We start from the raw sequence: 14305 nt of genomic DNA on the forward strand, positions 1-14305 counted from the left end.
CCGCCCGAGCCCTGGAGCCCGAGGCCCCCGGGTCTGGAGGGGGGTTCAGTGGCGCGGGAGGGTCCAAGGCGGGGGGCCCCGAGAGCGGCCTCTCAGGTCCATCAGGTAAACTAGAATTCTTAGAAGGAGGCCAAGAACTGTTGTACCGAAAGCTGCGCGCGCACCTAGCTAGAGCCAACCCCGCCCCGCCCCGCCCCTACCCTCCCCCGGCCCTCCCCGGAGTGGGCGGGGACAGCGACTGCACACGCACACTGCTTATATTGTGACGCCACGGCATCTCCGTGCCCCGGCGGCTGCCTGGCCACGCCCCTTTCCTTTCATCTTTCTCATTGACCAATGGGCTGGGAGCATTTGGGCCACGCCCACGCAGGTGTTTCCCAGGTAGCGCCTGTTCTGGCTCAGTTGCGCTTCTGCGCAGTAGCGAGCAGGAGGGAGTTCGCAGTGCTTAGTGGAAGCGATTTCACAGTGGTTGTGGGGATCTCACAATGCGATCCTGTAGATCCCACATTTACCCTCCACCCCCCGGAATGTCGGTAGACACCCGACAGCAAAAATTGGCCAGGGCCAGGAAAAAGGTAAAACGCGCCGGGTCGCGGCTCCCGACCCAGCCCGAGGCTCCCTCCCATGGCAGGACTATGGTCACAGTCTGTGCCACTCCTGAGACAGGCAGGGCTATCCCCACAGCGCCCTTGACTCCCCTCATCAAAGTCTTCTCAGACAGCCCCGCCCCTTCAGCAGCTCAGCCCCCACCCTCGCCAGTTGCCCCAAGGTGACTTTGGGCTAGGGACTCCCGGGGTTCCCGCTCTGGACTCAGCCCTGGCTCCTGCTGCCCCAGACCCGCCCTCCCTGGGCTCTGTGGGCTCCAGTCTCCAAGGGCCTGGGTCCCAGCCCTGCGCTCCCCTCCCCCACCGTGGAGCAGAGACTGGGGCGTAGGGAGGGAGGAGTGGAATGTAGTTACGTCACAGTCCCCCTGGGAACTGTCATTACTGCGGAGAGCCTGGCCTTTGATCTTACAACCCAGTACTCCTCTAAGTGTTTTCACTCCCTTTCTGTTTTCTCTGCAGCACAAATTTCCAACTGGAAGGGGACTAAGGACTACGGAATTTAGGACTGAGAGGTTTCCGGCTCCCTGACTCTGTTAACTTAGACGTTTGCAGTACGAAAAGCCTGCACTTCACCAACAAGTGAAAAACGTTGCCAGTATCTCTGGGTGGCAATGGGAGAGCGGGTTTGGTTTGGTTTTCTCCCAGGTTTCCGCTCTCCAGAGAGACTTCACAATTTTTTCCTGAATTCTCTACCTCACGTTCACTCAGTGCTCTCTGGCATGAGATCTACTTACCTTCTGTAGAACAGATCCCGAGAAACTGAACTTCACAGCCTTGATCTTCCCCGAATCCCCTTCTCAACCTGGGGTTCCCTGAGCGCCACGGGGTATCTTTCTGAAGCATCAGTTTTGCCTGATTTTCCTGAGAGAGGAAAAACACTAATGTACTTACGGATGGTGTTTGCATAGATTTGTAAAATTATAATGGTCCTCTCTCTGAAATGCTGCTTGGCTTGTCCTAGGTTCACGAGGGGTGTGCCTTCACTATCCTCTGCGTTAGGATACGTTGCAAAGTTGGGGAAGTGCTGGTGTGCAGCCCTAACACCTGTGTAAGAAAGGGCCCCGCTGTCTGAGTCCAAACCACACAATGCACAGTTCCTGCCTACTGAATGCTTGCTTTCTACCTCTGCCTTTGGTTTTGCCTCCTGGCTGCTGCAGATTCATGGCAAAACCCCGGAGCTTGGAGTCAGAAGACTGAATTTAAATTCCATTATTGCCTTTTTTTAAAAGCCATGTTATCAGTCCATTTCAGTCATCAAGTGATCATTACAACACCTTGTACGGTTGTGGGTGGCATTAAATCAGATGGTGTACACAATGAGAGTCTTTTATAAAAACTGTAAAGTAAAAAATAAATAAATAGCTGTAAGGTAGAATGTGACTGTATGGGCTCATGGTCCTCACAAGTATTACTGCTTTTCCTTCCCACAGTTGGCAGAGTATCAACTGAAGCACAGCCTCCCATCATCTTATATAAAGAACAAAAAGAAAAAAGTTAAACATGGCGGTAGCTCTGAAACAACTGCTACTGATGATGGTTGCTGCCCACCTAAGCATGTGAGTCTTGGCTGGCCAGGCCCCCAGGGACAGGGGCTTAAGGGAAGGAAGTAAGGAGTACTGGTTAAGATTGTGGAAAAAGTGTCAGATACTGGGTGAGAATTCTGTTTGAATCCTCCCTCTCCCTCTGCTAGGGGTATGATTTAGGGCAAATTGTTTGATCTCTTTGGGCCTCTCTTTTCACCCCTGTAAAACAGGGGTAATATTTTATTTGCACTTATAGAAGTTTAAATTAGGTTTTTTGGTTATTTTTATATTAATTCCTAGTTCAGGGCCTGGTGTAGAGTAGACGTTCAATAAATGGTAGTTGCTATTTGATTTTCCTCATCCCCAGCCTCAAGGAGAAGTGAGGCCAGTGAGAGCAGCCAGTTGCCATCTCGCTCTCCCTGTCTCTGCAGCAGGATATGGGACAGGGCACCGGTAGAGAGTTTTTCAGTAGTCACAGCTGTTTCCCAGTCAGTCAGGTCTGCCCCGGTGCTGTGACTCACCTTGTTGGCTCAGAAGAGACACTGAGTGGCATGGAGAGGGAAGCACAGGCCTGGAGGAGTCCTGGGACCGTGTATGTGGCTTTTGCTCTGCCAGTGGTCTCAGCGGTTAAGGGATCTGGGGCCTCAGTTTCCTCATGAGAAAATTATTAGTCTGTTGTGAAGCTCTAAAACTCTGTGCCCAGCCCAGGTCCCTCTTCTCTGGAAATGAAGACCCATATCCCTATCTTTCCTTCTTAGTGTGTGTAAACTCTATATCAATAACTATTTCTCAAGTAACTTTTGTATTGCAGGAGTGCAGGCCTGTGCTTGCAGTATCCTCAGTAGAGCTGATAACATTTCCAGAAACAGGGAATAGTGGAGAGAGAAAAACATTTTTAATGGGATGGGACATTTTGAGCAGAGTAGGCATTTTTTTTAACCTCCATTCTTAGTTGCAAGACTTAAAATTATGAAACAACGTTGGTTGCTCACAAAATAATCATGGTATATGTATTGAAAAGTCCTCAGAAAAATCCTTTTTTCCCACCTTTGAGTGTTCCTGTGTCTAATCCTAGAGATTAGTAGGAACCCAAGATGCCAAGAGGGACCCAGAGCCTGCCAGGGTCCCCTGAAGTCTCATGCCTGGTCTGCTGCTCAGTCCCCGCTCTTACCTGTTAGATTCAGCTGTGGACATTGTCAAGGCAATGCTAGGTTCCAGGGCCATGGTCACAGTCTACTTGCAAAGATGCAGAGACAACTTGGCTCATTCTCAGGTCCCCCCGCCTCTGCAGCACTTGCTCTAAGGAGGGAAGTAGCTTTGGGTTTTCAGAGGCCAAGGCTGAAGAGTTGGGAGAGCAGGCAGCCCTTTCCCTGGAGAGAGGTGCAGCCACTTGCTCCCCAGACCTGGCTCCCCTGACCAGGCCTTGGCTGTCCCGCAGTCTTCTCCTGTCAGGCTGCTCTTCCATTCTCTGCCCATCTGGCCTGTTGGACAAGAGAAGATCTCTAGAGCCAGGGGCTGCGGCTGAGAGTTAGGCCCAAGCCTGGAGAGAGGGTGGATGAGGCTGCAGTCAAGCAGGTGGGGCCAGCTGGGGGGGGGTGGGCTTTTCCATGGCTCAAGTCCTAAATATGAGGATTATCCCCTAACTGCTATTCCCAGGAAAGAGGCCTCATGACCTCCAGGTTGCTGAGAGTTGTAGGGCAAACATCTGAGCACTGGTTTCTCAGGTGCTCTCTTGGTTGGGTAGGTGTTTCTGGAGCTACGAGGTGGGGTGGGGGTGGTGGCCATGAGACTGTGGTTTATTCTCTTTTTACCTCCAGGGGGCAGGGAGAGGCTTCTAGTTGGGTGACTTTTTTTCCTAAAAAGGCCTGAATCAGAAATACAGCCCATGGTTGGGGCAAGGTAAGGGGAAGGGAGGTCAGGAAGAGAACGAGAGGGAGAGAGAGAGAGGCAGGCAGACAGCTCCATTGACCACAATGACCACTCACCACACTTCTCTGCAGGGTAGGCGCCCAGGTTAGGGTCATGCTGCGGCACCAAGCGGCTTTCTGGAAGAACAGTGCCTTTCTTCCTCCTGACTTTGGCACACCTTCCTCTCGCTGCTGTGGATGCTGCGGGTCAGAGCCTGGTGCTGTCTTTTGCTGAGCTCCAGGGACAACAAGGTCCTCGTGTGTCAATGGAGGAGGTCGTGCAGCCCCTGCTTTGTGCTTTGGCTGCTGGAAATGCTGCCAAGTGGTCGAGGCCTGGGCAGCCTGTGTCCACACCCCTGAGGGGCTCCCAGCGTGTGTCACTGTCACTCCGACTGCAGCAACACCTGTCCTGCCTGCTCTGCTCCCTTGTGTCCATGGCACCAAGGTGCCTCCTCTCCTGCATGGCTCCCTAACCCCTGCTCTGTTCTGTGACAGGCGCCCAAAGACTGCGCTTCCCCTATGCCACCATCTGCTGATGACACCACGTCACCTAGCGGTGTCCCTTCCCGTGATGACACCCTGTCACCTGGCCATGTCTCTTCCCCTGATGCTAATCTCACTAGCATGGAATTACTTGAGGTTTCTGCCTCTTCCCCCTTTGCCCGCTGCCTTCCTGTGTGCTTGTCCCACTCTCCTTCCCTAAGGACTAGACCCACCATGGCTTCTCTTCTCCTTTCGCAGGGAACTTGGTTCTAGAGCCAAGTGCCCTTCCTAGGGACTGACTGGGATGGGGGAAGCTAAGACCGGGCTTTGTCTGGAGGTTTGGGGAGATGAAGATTGTTGGAATGAGCTTGGCTTACCCCACCCCTGGCTGAGTCTTATGGAAATTGAATGACCACCTCATAATGTTTCTTCCTAAACAGGACCATGATGCTGATGGTGGCTGGCTCTGATCTTGTGGACAAAATCGAGCAAGTGTCCCCTGTCAGGGCAGCAGTCCCTAGGCGAGGGAGTCAGGGCAGGCTACTGCCCATGACCCTCTTTCCCACTGAGCCACCTGCACGCCTGACCCCTGTCTCCATCCCTAGGATTTTCTCATCGACTGAGAGCGTGCGACAACTTTCTCAGCATATCAATCCTCTTGTGTCTGAGGTACCCCATAAATTAGGGCCCACCCAGAAGGGGGGTGAGGGGGAAGGAAATATGATAGAAGGAAATGCAGGCAGGGGTTCGTGAGAGAGAGATGATCGTGGGACCAGCCGACCTGCTGAGGAACGCTGAGCAAGTCGCTTCTTCTCTGGGCCTTCCCCCTTGGAGCTGTGCAGGAGAAGGAGTTGGACCACAGGGCCAGTTACGCGTCTATCCTGCTATGGGAGCACAGGCTGAGAGCTGCTCAGGAGGGAGGGACGGTGGGGAGATAAGAATGCTGAGAAGTTGGCACAGAGGGATGACGGGAGGAGGGGTCCAAGTTAGGCAGAAAAGAAAATATTGCCAGTTGATGGGGAAGAAGGGAAGTCAGAGGGCTTAGCCATGAGGGCACAGAGTGTCTCTGAGTGAACCTTCATCTCTTTTAGTCTACATCCTACATCAATGGAGTGGGCCTTTCATCGTCCATCAACCTGAAGGAAATGGAGGTAAGTGGCCCTCAACTGTGGCCCAGTGACCCTGCAGGCCACCCCTGACCTCCTCCCACAGTAGGGGCTGGGTGCCCCTCTGCCAGCTGAGACAGCCCACAGACCCCCAACTCTACTGATTGCTCTCTCTACCCCTCCCCCAACCCTCCTCCACGCCTCCTCTCTGCATGTGCCTCAGCACCAGTACCACGAGCTAACGTTAGCCCTGGACTCCAGCTAGGTAACCAACAAACAACTCAGTAGCAAAGCAGAGGAATTGTAAGAGTCCAGTAGGCTTCCCTGATGCCATGCTGCCCATCCTGGGCTCCAATTTCCCCTCGGGGCTCTGAAGAAAGAGGCCGGGGGGAGTGGGGGGGTGGGTCCTGGTGCCAAGGGAGAGTGCGTGCTGGGGGGCCTAGGCTTCAGCTGGAGGGACCCCGAGCACAGAGCATGCCGCATGGCTGTTTCTGTCGCTGCCCTCTTTGCCTACTCTCTCTTCTCCAGACAGCCCTGCTCGTCCTCACCACACTTGTGCTGGGGTGGTTGGCTCTTGTGGAAGCGGGAGCTTGGCGGGTTGTCATCAGCCCCGTATACCCACCCTGGCTCATCCCTGATTTGCTCTGTCTTTGATTTTGAACAAGCGACCTCTCCTCTCTGCGCTTGACTTTCCTGAGGAGGTAGAGTTAGAGGGTATCGAAGGTCTCTTGCAGCTCTGAGCATCAGATTTCAAGGCCCACTAGAATGTAAACGACAGGGCGAAAGGATCTCGTGTGTCCTTTGCATTCCTATATCCCTGTTATTAACAGCAGCACCTGGCCTGTGGTGTGTGCTCAGTAAATATTTGTTAAGTGAATGCACCCCTCTAAATCACAAGCTGGCAGAGGGGAAGTTTTTCTTTTCTCAAAGTCCATTTCTAGAGTTTTATGTTATTGTCCTTTAAAGAGAATCCAGATTCAGGCTTTCAGTTTTATCGCTGTGAGCAAAAACCAGCAAAAACACAAATTCTCTGATCTTGGGAGCTTGAGGGGAGTTTTGTCAGTTCGTGTCCCCATAGGGTCGAAAACTTTGCCTTTAAAATCCATTCCTGGCCCCTGCTCACCCCTTGTTCTGGGGTATAGAGTCGAGGGGACCACCTCAGTCACCTTCCTTTGACTCTCTCTACAGCAACAGCAGAATCAAGAACTTATGGAGCAGATGGAAAAAGTAATGTGATTTCTTTGCTGATGACATGGCTGATGGGTTTGGGGAAGGACCCAGATGTAGAGGCCCCAGGTTTGCCTTGCCCACTCCCGGCCTGGAGAAGGCTCAGCCCTGGGGCCCTACCTGCATTCCCTGCAGGGTTCCTGATAATCTGGTCTCATGGGTGGGTCTGCCCTGGGGCATTGGTGCCATTCTGGGGGCACATCCTTTGCTATTCCATCTCTGCCTCCCCCAAGTAAGAGATTTTTCTTCCTTCTTTCTATAGGAAAAAAGAGAATATCAGCAAAAGTCGACGAAGGAACAGGAAGCCCTACGGCAGCAACTCCGAGTGGACGGGATGGTATCCCCCCATGTCCTCTAGAGAACATTTCTTTCCCTCTCTTTCAGCACTTGTTTGGCTTTTCTCCCAAAGGTTCACATTCAGACTGCAGGGATCCTAGCATCTGAGAAGTCTGATCTCTGTTCGGCACTGGTCCATGCTCAACAGGCAATCAGGCAGAAAGAAGGTGGGAATCTGGGCACCCTTCAGCCTTCAGCCCGGTGCCTTGGCAGGCCTTCAGGGGAGGCCTTTGGGCTCCATCTCGACTCTCTCATTCCAGGGGAGTCCGAGGATCTTGCCAGCTGCCTGCGCTCTTCCCGGCAGCGTGTAGGAGATTTGGAGCAGACTCTGTCTGCCGTCTCCATGAAACAGAAGCAGGTGGACAAGGTGAGCCCAGCCACCTGCTTGGCCACTGGCTGGCAGGCCAGCTTCCCAGACGGGGGAGTAAGCCTGAAGGTCCCTTCTGCAGGGTGAAGTGTCCCGCTGCCCAGAATGCAGCACGGGCCATTTCTTGCTGCTTTTGTTGTGTGGTTGTCAGAAGCAGCCTGGGGTGTGCAGCAGTGCACACCTGTAGTCGCAGCTACTGGAAGGCCAAGCTGGGAGCATTGCGTGAGGCCTGGAGTTTGAGGGCAGCCTGGGCAACATAGCAAGGCCTCGTCTCTAAAAAAATAAATAAATAAAAAATAAAGGGGGAAAAAAAATAAAGGGGGAAAAAAAAAAAAGCAGTTGCTTGGGGATGAGTTGGCTGCCGTGCCTGAGTTGGGGGAGTGCTGTGGGAGTGAGCACTGAATGTAGAGCCTAGAGAGCAAGTGCCCGCCCTGCCCTTGACTGGCAGTGACCTTGGCCGCCGTGCTAGGAGAGGGTATATGGTATGGGGGCTATGAAGACACAGAAGAATATCTTTAGTTTTTACCATTTGTATATAGAGAGGGTGTGTGTGTGTGTGTGTGTGTGTGTGTGTGTGTGTGTTTACTATGTATAATACATATAAAACGTATCTGAAAGGATTCATAAAACACTGGGAGAGGAACAGGGTGGCTGGGAGATGTTTCATTTCTGTACCTTCTAAGTTTTGGACTATATGAATGTATCATCCATTCAAAAAGTGAACAAAAAGATTAATTTCCCCCTTCATATCTGCACCCCCACTCCAGCGGAAAAAAATGAGCTTAGAGAATTAGATAGACCTGGGCATTCAAATCTCAGCTCTAAGTGATCTTAGGTGAGCACTTAACTTCTAATACTGTTTTTCCTTTACAAAACGGAGATAATGGCGGTAACCGTCTCACATGGTGGTTGTGAGGACTAAACGAGGTGGTTAGCATGTGCCTGGAGAAGCGCTCGATAGAGGGTGGGACATTGGTGATGATGATGCTAATAGCAGCAGTGGTATCATCTGATTCCTCTGGGCCTCTGATAGCCGGCCCCAAACTTGGTCTCTCCCTGCTCTTCCACCCTTCTTCAGTCTGTTAGAAACAAACTGAATAGATACCACGGGCTTGGAAATGCCTTGAAAATATGTGGTGTGATTCAGGGTGAGGAAGTGTTACTACTGTGAAATAGTTACTGTAGCTGCTGCTATTAGTGTGCCAGCTGCATCTTCTACCTGACAAATCCTGATTTAACCTTTCTGTATTTGCAGGATAACAAGAAGTTAACCAAAGAGCGAGAGGCTCTCAAGATGGATTTATACAAGAACAAGTAGGATGGGGGAAGGTGGAGCTGGGGGGTCTGGGGGCCCATAGTGTGGGTGATGTGGTGGGAGGTGGGAGGGATACAGGTGAGCATGGTAGGTGGTTCTACAGGTTTGGCCATGGGCAGGACCACGCTCTAGTCCCAGCTGTGCCACTGGCTCATGATGTGGCCTCAGGTCCTCTCTGTAGCCTTCCACTTGTGACTCTTGATTCCTGGGGTCCCTTCCAGTGCTGCAGTTCTGTGGTTATGTGGCAAGGGTGGTGGGTTGATCACCAAAACAATCCTTTCTCTTCTTCGTTCATTCCTTTCTCCACTGCCTCTGGCCACAGCAAAAACAATGACCTAAAGCAGACGAACTCAGAGCTGGAAGAGAAGCTTCACTTCTTAGTGTCTGAGGAGGCCCTGAAGTGTCAGTTCGATGAAATGCAGAAGAAGCTGGACTTTTCTGAGCTCCTGCTGCTGCAGGTGGGAGGCTGCAGCCCCAGGGAGTGGTCCAAGTGCCATCCAGCCGGGTCCATAGTCTCTAGGGACCATTGCGGGGGTCAGGGGTGACTTCCAGTCAAGAGCGGGAGGATTTGGATCCTTGTTCTGGTCCTACCATAGGATCCTCCAGAGATTGCTAAAAATCCACAAATGGGGGTCCGCTCTAGACCTCTGGAATCAGAATCTCAAGGGCTTTTTAAATTTTTTTTTAAAGAGTCCTGGTTGAAAACCATTGTTCTATAGATTGTATCTATATGGCTAGTCTGTGAGTCTGTTCACTTCCTCCAGGGAGCTAAGCCAACACTTTTGTTATTACACGGTCATAATAATAGAGGGCAGAAACCTTTACTGACCCTGAGTTGTACGTCGAGCCCAGCTCCAGCCCTCTGGGGAGCATTTTGTGGAGCAGCCTGGGCTCCCTGGATCTAACCTCCTCATTTTTCACCATCCAGTTCGCTACCCCGACCGAAGCCCATAATAGCAGCCTGCAATAACAGCAGATCTTGGAGGATCGGGAGAAGCTGGAGAAACTCGCGTGGCAGAGGTGAGGCTTTGCGGGGCCGGGGGCGGGGGGGGGCGGGGTTGTGGAAGGAGGATGACCACAGGTGGCCAGAAACAGGTAGCAACAAGGGACAGCCCCTCCTGACTTCTGAGCCCGTTCTTGCAGCTTACAGAGAAGATGAAACGACTACAGATCGACAGAGACCATTATTTAGGGATTCTGAAAGGGGATACTGCCATGTGGCAGAAGAAAAATGCAGGAAATGGTGGAAAAGGTGAGGTCTGACCCTGCAACCCCCACCTGAGATCAGTCAATTGATCTTTCTAGGCACCTGTAAAATGGGAATCCTATGGCTTGCTGGGGTGTGCAGGCAGAGGTGGGCATGTGTTTAGGGTTTGTGGAGGTGGGGACAGAGAGGGAGATGGTGGCCTGTCCATCTACCAGCATCTCTCCCTGTGGCTCTTTCCGCCTGTCTCTGGGCAGATTCGAATGTTGAAGGAGGAAAAGGAGCACAGTGTGACTCAGGTGAGGGAGCTAGAGAGCAGTTTGGGTGAACTTAAGCACCAGATAGGTAAGCGGGGACTGGGGCACCTGGGAGGAGGATTGTGTCGCAGGCCTGTGGGGGTAGCTTAGAATGCCCCCGGGAGGTGGGAAGATGCCAGAGCTTTGTGGCAGTGGAAAAGAGGTCTGTGCCAGGAGGTAGCAAGTCTTGTAATCTCTCTGAGCCTCAGTGGCACATTTGCAGAGGAGGGAATACCCATTGACACCCATCCACAGTTGTCTTGAGCAAATAATGGCTTGAAAGATTGACCATGATATGAGTGTGAAGAATTATTAGCCAGGAAGCCAAGGTTTGGGGAGAGGAGCTGTGGACCAAAAAGAGGGTTCTTTGAGAATCCAGAGGGCTTTATCATATGCTTCCTTTCTCAGCTGAACCCTGACCCCCAGTGCCCCCGGCAGGGCCCTCGGAAAGTGAGCAGCAGGTACAGGCAGAAGCTGAGCAGCTGCAAAAGCAGCTGGAAAGCCTGGAAGGACAGCTGCATGCCCAGTTACAAGCAAATGAGAGTCTGAGTCAGCAGAACCTGGAGCAGTGGCAGCGGCTGCGGGTGCTGGAGCAGCAGGCCGAAATCTGAGGGGACCCGGCAGACGAGCGCAAGAAGGTCCTGGAGACTATGCAGAACGACCGTGCCACCATCAGTCGTGCAGTCTCCCAGAAGCTTGAGCTCAAGAAGCAGCTGGCCAAGCTGCAAGACGGCTTTATCAAGCTGGTGCATGGCCCCGCTTGGCTAGCCTGCCCTCCTCGTTTGCCCTCTGGGACTCTGTTTCCCCACCTGTAAAATTGGGCAGGGTAGACCTTATGTGAAATGGTACCACAGCCCCACTCCAATATATGGTGGTGGGGGTATGGGTTTTCAACCTGTCACCACCCATCCCTGTGCTGTGGGAGGTGGACATCAAGTCCTGGGGTCTCCAGCTGCAGATTACTTCTCTCTGTCCAGTCCAATGACAAAATGGACATCATTAGTGCACTAGAGTCAGAGCAGCACGTGAAGATGGAGCTGGCTAAGAAGCTGGGACAGCTACAGGAGAAGCTGGGAGAGCTGAAGGATACGGTAACTGCCCTTCCACCTGAGAAGGGGGGGAGGTGCCTGGCCAGGACAAAGGCAGTGCCAGCCTGGGGGACAGGGGACCCCAGAAGCCTACAGAGCAGTCCTGTGACTACTGCTTCCTGCCCTCTGACTTTGAGAGGTGGGCAGCCCTGGGCTTCTCCCAGGTCTGGACATAATCATCTCAGATAGAGGCACTGGGCGCCCCTAACCCTAGGGGGAGATGGTCTGATGGGCGGCTCTTTGGATTCAGACTGGATTCCAGTCTCAGCTCTGCTGGCAGATATTCAAATACTTTACATCTAGCTGGGCGTGGTGGCTCACCCCTGTAATCCCAACATTTTGGGAGGCCGAGGCAGGAGGATCACTTGAGCCCAGGAGTTTGAGGTTGCAGTGAGCTATGATGATACCACTGCACTCTACCCAGGGTGACAGAGTGAGGCTCTGTCTCAAAAACAAAAATTAAAAAAACAAAACCAAGCAAACAAAAGAAAAAGAAGTTAGCACTTTTCTCAGAGAGGTGTTGAGGATTAAATGAGATCATGCACGTAAAGTGTCAGGCATTTAGTGTGCACTTAACAGATGCCTGCTTGTTGGCTCCCTTTGCTTTTCCTCCCATTTGTGGCCTAAAGTTTAAGTGATGGGAAGAAGATTATGGGATGTGAGGCTGGGTGAGGAGTCGTTGGGGCTCTGTGCAAGGGAGACAGGCCTGGAGCCAGGGGCCTGCGCAGGCGGCAGAGTCCCACCCTGCCCGTCCCCACTACCCCGTTGATGGGCTCAGAGCCTGGAAGCAGGCCACCACCTGCCCCCACATCCAGGGTCTTCCCTCAGGTACAACTGAAGAGTGACGAGGCGAAGAGTCTGCAGCAGGAGCGGGATGAGTACCTGCTCTACATGCAGCAGTACGCAGTGGCCTACCAGCAGCTGATTCCCAATGGGAGACCCTGCACAGGGAGTTCCTGCAGCAGACCCAGGCCGTGGATCAGCTGCAGCAGGAGAAAGTTCAGGGCGCAGTGGTGGCCGAGAGGGCCCGCCAGGAGTTGCAGGAGACCCAGGTGAGGGAGTTGCTGAGGGCTGGGCCCCCGAGTGGGAGGACCTGGCAGCCTCTGTGCCTTCTCACCCTCTTTCCTGGCCCCTTAGGAGCGCCTGGAAGCCGCCAGCCAACAGAACCAGCAGCTGCAGGCCCAGCTGAGCCTAATGGCTGACCCTGGGAAGGGTGAGTGAGGGGGAGGGGGACCTCTAGAGCAGCAGGTGATCCTGGGGGGAGCGGCTGGCCCAGGTCACACAGTGAGGGAGGTGGTCCATTCTGCCTCCCTTGTTGGGTTGTCTGAGGACTCCTCTGGCCGCCCCCAGGAGATGGATTGGACAAGGAGGGAGCAGAGGAGGAGGAGGGAATAGATGAGAAGGCTGCTAGGCCCAAGCCAAGCATCCTGCAGGACCTAGAGAGCTGAGAAGCCATGGTGAACATAACTCTTCTTGGCCCTTCTCTGTGCCACCTTTCCTGCCCTCTGATTTCTCTTGACCCCCCCACCCCCATCCTTGGAAGCCAGTGATCAGACACCATCCACTTGTGAACAACAGGCGCATCCCCTGAGGCCCCGAGTTGGGAGGGTTCCCCTCTGCTTCCTTTTGTCTGTAAGTCCTTTGTGTCCCCCCACGAGCCCACTCACTTTTGCCTGCAGGTGACAGTTTTCAGCTCAGCTCTGGCCAGTGCTGAGGAGGAGCAGGCCCAGCTGGGTAGGCAGCTGAGGGTACAGAAGGTACGCTGCTTGGCTCTCCAGGCAGCCCCGGACCCTGGAATTGCGGGCGATGTCGTGTCTGGGGAAACCTACCAGGCCTTACAGGTGAACATGGAGAAGCTGCAGGTGAGTGAGTCTCTCCTGACTTGAGCCAAGAAGGGAGGGGGCAGGCTGCCCAGAGCTGGCCCCATTATTTTGGCACCAGAAGCGGTTTGTAGCACTCATGCAGGAGAAGGTGGATCTGACGGAACAAGTGGATGAGCTAGAACAGCGCTGTGACCAGCTGGCCGGAGAGACGGACACCATTGGTGAGCCAGGAGGCCAGGGCATGGCCAGGCGAGCTCTCTGTAGGATCAGGGGAGCCCCGGAGTCTGAACCCTGTCCTTCTGCAGGGGAGTACGTCACACTGTACCAACATCAGAGAGTGGCACTAAAGCAGCAACAGCATCAGAACGAGGAATACGTTGGGCAGATGGCGAGGGAAAAGGAAGAAACGAAGGTAGGGCCCAGAATGTTGCTGTGGGCACGGGCAGAGGTGGGGTGCGGGCGCTGAGCACCTTTTCCTCCAGGCGAAGATGCTGGAGCTGCAGGGGCTGGTGATGCAGCTGCTGAAGGAGCACAACAAGGACCACGGCAAAGACCTCCCGGACACCCACAGTGCTGGGGAGGAGCCCACTCCAGGGCCCTCAGCCCTACAGGAGCTTGGAGCTCACAAGCAGGGGGGTAAGTAGAGCCTGTGGGCAGGGTGGCACAGGAGCAGGAGAGAAGGGCTGCAAGTGGCTCAGCGCCCTGCCCCTCTCTCCCCAAAGGTTCTTAAGAGGTGAGTCTCGCCAACAAGGAGCCCACACAAGAAGTGGCCAGGAGGGGGTCTGGTCCTGAGAACCACACTGCTCAGCAGATCATGGAGCTACTTCATGAAATGCAGCGCCCCGACGACGAGACGGGCTTGGGCATCACCCCCTGCCTGCCCTACTGGAATAAGGAAAGGAACCAATGTAAGGTCTGTATCGCCTAAAACTCTTACAGTGTCAGCAAGGCTTGGAGAAGTGGTGCTGCCCCCATCCCACCCCTGCTACTCCCAGTCAGCCTTGCTCCTTAGATTCCCAAGATAA

At 53.6% G+C, this 14305-nt stretch overlaps 1 protein-coding gene and 1 long non-coding RNA gene across 2 annotated transcripts; both read left to right on the forward strand.

The window, feature by feature from the left end:
- The first annotated feature begins 360 nt into the window (after positions 1-360).
- Positions 361-5812, forward strand: LOC123635911. The gene is made up of 5 exons (XR_006734248.1): positions 361-575; positions 1065-1653; positions 2036-2161; positions 5124-5187; positions 5610-5812. It is a non-coding gene; the product is annotated as an uncharacterized LOC123635911 (long non-coding RNA).
- Positions 5813-5844: 32 nt separating this feature from the next.
- On the forward strand, positions 5845-14138 carry LOC123634884 (golgin subfamily A member 2-like; the record flags this gene model as incomplete). The annotated part of the gene is given in 20 exon segments (XM_045546560.1): positions 5845-5927; positions 6703-6760; positions 7210-7354; positions 7448-7554; positions 8810-8868; positions 9192-9327; positions 9843-9889; positions 10000-10121; positions 10218-10465; positions 10789-10976; positions 11046-11115; positions 11347-11460; positions 12186-12285; positions 12355-12509; positions 12595-12670; positions 12808-12903; positions 13036-13319; positions 13399-13692; positions 13763-13916; positions 14003-14138. Coding segments are annotated over 20 exon segments (2544 nt in total), but the record flags the coding sequence as incomplete, so codon positions are not given.
- Positions 14139-14305: the final 167 nt, after the last annotated feature.

This window comes from Lemur catta, chromosome 3, assembly GCF_020740605.2.
Source record: "Lemur catta isolate mLemCat1 chromosome 3, mLemCat1.pri, whole genome shotgun sequence".
Taxonomy (NCBI): domain Eukaryota; kingdom Metazoa; phylum Chordata; class Mammalia; order Primates; family Lemuridae; genus Lemur; species Lemur catta.